A 5,750-nucleotide genomic window follows, 5' to 3' on the forward strand; every position below is an offset into this window, starting at 1 on the left:
CAGGACATGACTGAGATTGGCAAATCTCATCCCATCTCGTCCTATTGCCAACCCTAGTTGTTGACAAGTAGGGTGACAGTTGTATGACATGTATCTATCATTGGCGACAACCAAGGCGACAGTTGCCTATCTCACATAAATATAAAATGTTTGACAACTATTTAATTATATGTGATAGGCAGCTTTCACTAACAGCAGATGCTTGTCGCACATATTTTGAGTGTTGTCTCCAATCTTCTTTTAACTCAAGTTTTTATTGTTTTTTAATTTTTTTTGTCTCTCAACTCAAATTAAGCGATTCAAGAAGCCATACTATTGTATGAATGGAAAATAAGAACATTTAACAATATTTATAATAAAATCCACATTAATTTTGAACATTAACCCTAAACTTAATACATCAAAATTTACATTGTGTAAAAATATACATTAATCTTAATTTCTTACTTTTCATTTAATGATTCTATCTTTAGTTATACATCACTATATTTGTTGATGAATTTCTTAATTTATTGAGAGTAATAATGTTTGGTGATTTATTGAGGTGGTGAGGTTTGATGATTTTTTAAGAGTGCTATTAATTTGATAATTTATTAAAAGTGATGTAGGGCTATTTGGTAAAAAAAAACTTGTATTTTACTAGGTATGATTAAAAAAGTCAGAGGGGTCAAAATTTAAAAAATCTAAAAACTTTGGTACTATTTTTGACAATTTCCCAATTGTTTTTCTAAACACATTACTAACAAATCAGTTAAAATCAGTTATGAGGCCCGCCTTCACTTCCTTATCCTTCACATAAATTCACCACCACCACTAATAAAATTCTTTCCTCTTGTCTCTCAACACAGTTGAACTCACTCCTTCAAACTCGCTGAGTCAGTCAATTAATGGCGTTGCTGAACCAACAGTTACAGAGGTTTCTCTTAACAAGGCTCAACTATAACTTCAAGCCCACCGTCAAAAACAACCTTGTCAATACAACAACAGCAAGAGCTAAAAGCCAGTGCTACTGCTCGGCGATTGCAATAGACGCGCCGTCTTCGTTCAGTGGTGTTGCCGGAATCCGATGGGGGTCTGTAAGTTTACAGGGCCTACGTGAGGAAATGGAGGATGGTGCTGTTATTCAATCGGATGGCCTTGATGGGTTCTCTTTTGCAGCTGTTTTTGATGGCCATGGTGGAGTCTCTACTGTCAAGTTTCTTAGGTTAATGATTTTCACATTAACTAAACTGTTATTATTATTATTATTATTTACATTTATTATGTAATATCTATGATTTTTTAATACTTATGCATCTTATGCAATCACGGGTTAATCACGTTAAGTTACCATTTGATCTTGAGCTTAAGCTGATGCATAAAATGTTGACGTTTAGTGATAACATGTACAAAGGTATTGGTGTTGTCCAAGCGTTATATGCATCATGGACTGATATTATTGGTTCAAAGTTTCGGAGCTTCCTTTTGTTTTAACCCTTACTGACTAGTTTAAGTTTTTGGGTAAAGTGGTAACTTGACATGGTATCAGAGCGATTTGACCAAGTGGTCTTGTGCTGGAATCTCACTTATGATTGCATTTGTCTATATGACGGTCTTGTGCCTCTATTTGGGTTTGTTAATCTTTTGGGTCAAACATTAACTTAAGACAGATTTGGCACATGTCAATAGGTTTATCTAGTAAAGTAATCTTTCACCAGTTCATAAATCTTAACTAGAATTCAGTCTCACGCCTCTTATGAAGTGGGTGAAATCTAAACCGATCCTGTTTATTAATGGCTTCCAAAGTTAGTGTTATTCTTGCTAGGATATTTCCAAGTTTCAACTTCTGAATCAAAGTATCTGCAATTGCAGGGATGAGCTATACAAAGAATGTGTTGCAGCTTTACAAGGAGGATTGCTGTTGAGTGGAAAAGATTTTGATGCCATTAAGAAGGGATTACAGGAGGCTTTTGAAAATGCTGATATGAAATTGTTGAATTGGTTAGTTGCTTGGTAGATGCTTTGGGAAAAACTCTTTCTTTTCCTGAAATAATATTCAAATAGTTTTATAGTCTCAATATGATTGTATATTCTGTATCATTGCATTGAAGGTTAAGATGGTGTTTCATTTTGTAAAGGCTTGAAATGAATGCGGAGGAGGATGAATCTGGTGCAACCGCTACTGTTGTGTTCATTGGAAGGGATATTTTGTTCATCTCACATATTGGTGACTGTTGTGTGGTATGTACAGACAAAACCTTTTCCTTGTAACTTCTGAGGAATCATGTTGATTGCAAAAACCTTTAAATATTTGCAAAATTTTCCTATTTCCTGACTAATGTGTTGACACAGGTTCTATCTCGTACTGGAAAAGCAGATGTATTGACTAATCCTCATCGGCCTTATGGAAGCAGCCAGGTCTCACTTCAGGAAATTAGAAGAATCAGAGAAGCGGGCGGATGGGTGTGTTTTTCTGTTCTTCAACACACACACACACATAATTTGTTTTTAATTGTATTTGCTTTCCCATCTAACTTCCATTTTCTTCTATGTGAAATGAAACTTTGTAACTGTCGCATAGACAATTGTTGCTGAATCTTCAGATTTGTCTGATGTTTCAGCTTCAGCATCAACAACTTATGTTCTGGTTTTTGGTTCAGCAGAAATTCTATTGCCTGTTATTTGTGATCGTAGGACTGGAACTAGAGTGCATAAATTAAGTTTAATCCTTACCCAAAAAAAAAAAAAGTTCATACCTTCTGTGATGTTCATAATTTGTCTTGCATTACACAGCGCCGATGATGATTCTCATGTAAAATGTGTATAGATTTCCAATGGTAGGATATGTGGTGACATTGCTGTATCTCGTGCTTTTGGTGACTTCCGGTTCAAGACAAAGAAAAATGAGTAAAGCCTCTTAACACTTTTCATGTTCTTTCTTAAACCAGGGATTTATTGTTATGTCAGTTTCATATGTTCTTGATACCATGCGGAGATCCTGATGGTTTAGAGATGTTTTACGCATGAACAGGATGCTGAAGAAAGGTGTTAATGAAGGAAGATGGTCAGAAAAATTTGTTTCTAGGTAGGCAATTTGATTCAGTTTTTCGATTATTTGATTATTGGATCACCCTCATCACTACAAAAAATCAGATCAGACTAAAAATATGGTCTCTCACAGGAACCATGAAATCCAATCCATTGTCATATCATACGGTCTAATTTGCTTACTTTTGAGGTTTACAGCTAAAGGAGAAAGCAACTGTTATGCACTTATTGAAAGTGATCCAGGCCTTTGTACTTGCTAATTAAGAAACATCTTTTAGTGGTTTAAAGCATCATATATTACTCCTCAGAAATGGATGGCCAAGGAGTCAGCTAAATTTCCTATGTCAGTTAAATTTCCTAGCTTTTAAATACTACATGACAAATCCAATCATCTCTTACAGTCATGATCAATTAGATCTATCAAGCGAATGGATACATGCAATACAAAATTCCTACAATTTAAATTTCTGGCTCAGAGTGATGCAGCCCAAATATATATGCTTGTAACTGCTACGTTGTGCATTACCAAGGAAAATTTTCCAAGTGAAATCATTGTGAGATTACATTTCTGCGTTTTTAATTAATAAGAAAAATTAGTTTATTTAGGTTGCATAAACTAGTTAGTATTTTATAACATATATGATATTCATTGCACCACTTTGGAAATTACAAAATGTTTTGATAGTAGCATATTTTGTGTTCGCAGAGTGCAACTTAACAAGGACCTGGTTATTGCATCACCAGATATTTTTCAAGTATCTCTTGGGTCAGATGCAGAATTTGTACTGTTAGCATCTGATGGACTATGGGATTACATGAATAGGTTTACTTTTCAACCCTCACCGTCTTGCCATAATATGTGTTCCATAAGTGCCTGCAAAGTAACAAGCAGTTTGTTTGTTAGTTCAGGAGAAAACACTGAATTTTTTGCTATCTGTTACAGCTCAGATGCAGTTAAATTCGTCAGGAATCAACTCCGACAACATGGAGATGTACAGGTTATCTTTCTGGTTTCTACTGAAATTCAGCTTGAATCTAGTTTCTTCCCTTGAATGTAATTTAGTTAATAACTATCATTGGTGTTTAACAATGCCATGACCATTGCTGGTGTTAACTTCCCTCTTGTTCCATTTTCAGCTAGCTTGTGAAGCACTTGCACGAGCTGCTTTGGTAAGGAATTACATGGATAATATTTTGTCTTTCAGTGGACTAAAGATTCATTTTTGTTAGTTACTCTAGACAATCAATATAATTTGGAATTGAATATTTTCTGCAGGACCAACGTTCCCAAGATAATATCAGCATTGTGATTGCCGATCTAGGGTATGCACCTTTTGAACTTGTATGATCTTGCTTTTTGCTGCTTAATCCTATCTGAGCAGACTGTATTTATGAGTTAGTATCTACTGTTAAGCTATAAGTTTTCAGTGTGCTATAATTTCACAATTGATTCCTATAAATTCTCTGCTAGCAGTACAATTACGTGAGGTAATTTCTTCTTGGAGTTGTTTGCTAATGTACTGCTACCATTCTGCTTGCTCTCTTTGCAGTACAATCGGAATTGCCCATATCAGAAGTACTATTGAAAATATAAACATTCCACAGATGCTTTATTATGAATTAAGCCTAAGAAGTATTTAAAATAAAAAGAATAAATATCCTTGCATGTGGGCCTCGCTCACTCTACGGATGCAACTTTGAAAATTTGTACTTGAGCTTTACTTCAATGATAAAAAATTCTATGTTCACTTCTTTCTACTTTTCATTGATTGAACTGCAACAAGATACCAGGTAGAAAAATGGGTGGGAGAAGAGTAAGAAGGGAATGAATGCAGAAAATATATGTTGTTAGAATGGCCCATACTTGGGCTTGTTAAACCATTGTGCTTGTTGAGTCAAAACTAATTATTGTACACCGGCAAAATGACAAACCAGAAGATGAGAAGCATTCGCGGAATTTTTGGATTTTGTTTTTCAAATTGGTTTGAAATTTAAGGAATGAGTTCCAACTGAAAATCAAACGCATCCTTGATGTTTCCAGGTCAGATATATACTCCTGTTTTCCATGAATTCTCTCTTTGACTTTGTAATCAAGTTATGCAATCCTACAGTATCATATATTTTGTCATTCTTCTTCATGCTTCTAGGTTTTGACACATGTTCTGTCACCTAATTCTTAAATATACTTTGTGTTAACTCTTATTCTTTCTTCATTTTGATTTGTGCTCAGGCAGACAGACTGGAGAAATTTGCCACTTCAGCAACAAAATGTTGTGTACGAATTGGCCCAGGCATTTGCTACAATTGGCATTGTGTCACTTGGAATATGGATGTCATCTCTGCTTTCAGTATGAGATGAAATGTCTCTGGAAATGTATATAATCACACAGAATTGAACGCTTTCTTCTACATCATGTGATCATTCTTAGTATAGCACCATAATAGTCAATTAGTTAACTAAGAAGAATCTCCGCATAACAATAAACTGGTTCTCATTTTATTCATTTCCTTTTTTTACGATTTCTGAAATGTTAATTAGTGCAAGGATTGCCTGCATCCATAAGCACATAAACGTTTTGCTTGCATAATTTCTTTGAACTTTACCATCATGGTTGCGGCATATACTCAACATTTAGGTGCCTTCAGTGCAGATCTGTCAAGGTTTTCTTAGTATAGCATGTAGAAAATATGATGAATGAAGGAGATATTTGGCAGCAACAATT

At 34.9% G+C, this 5,750-nt stretch overlaps 1 protein-coding gene across 2 annotated transcripts; it reads left to right on the top strand.

The window, feature by feature from the left end:
• The first annotated feature begins 794 nt into the window (after window positions 1–794).
• LOC18048286 (protein phosphatase 2C 57) lies at window positions 795–5,496 on the top strand. Of its 2 annotated transcripts, none has more exons than XM_006441075.2 (11): window positions 795–1,204; window positions 1,852–1,980; window positions 2,118–2,220; window positions 2,332–2,442; window positions 2,807–2,886; window positions 3,011–3,064; window positions 3,734–3,850; window positions 3,971–4,025; window positions 4,165–4,197; window positions 4,304–4,350; window positions 5,258–5,496. In XM_006441075.2, exons 1-11 carry the CDS (start codon window positions 888–890, stop codon window positions 5,379–5,381), a joined length of 1,170 nt encoding a protein of 389 aa, XP_006441138.1. In that variant the 5' UTR covers window positions 795–887; the 3' UTR covers window positions 5,382–5,496. The 2 variants fall into 2 exon arrangements, with proteins under 2 accessions (XP_006441138.1, XP_024044683.1); XM_024188915.1 differs by lacking the exon at window positions 5,258–5,496 and adding an exon at window positions 4,963–4,985.
• The last annotated feature ends 254 nt before the right edge of the window (window positions 5,497–5,750 follow it).

Source organism: Citrus clementina, unplaced genomic scaffold (genome assembly GCF_000493195.1).
Source record: "Citrus clementina cultivar Clemenules unplaced genomic scaffold, Citrus_clementina_v1.0 scaffold_3, whole genome shotgun sequence".
In the NCBI taxonomy this organism is placed as follows: Eukaryota; Viridiplantae; Streptophyta; class Magnoliopsida; order Sapindales; family Rutaceae; genus Citrus; species Citrus x clementina.

Excerpts from the sequence above, each read along its gene's own strand:
- LOC18048286 (XM_006441075.2), top strand. The coding sequence starts at position 888 with ATGGCGTTGCTGAACCAACAGTTACAGAGGTTTCTCTTAACAAGGCTC. Across the intron at positions 1,981-2,117 it reads GATATGAAATTGTTGAATTG|GCTTGAAATGAATGCGGAGG; the intron begins GTTAGTTGCTTG and ends CATTTTGTAAAG. Across the intron at positions 3,851-3,970 it reads CTATGGGATTACATGAATAG|CTCAGATGCAGTTAAATTCG; the intron begins GTTTACTTTTCA and ends TATCTGTTACAG.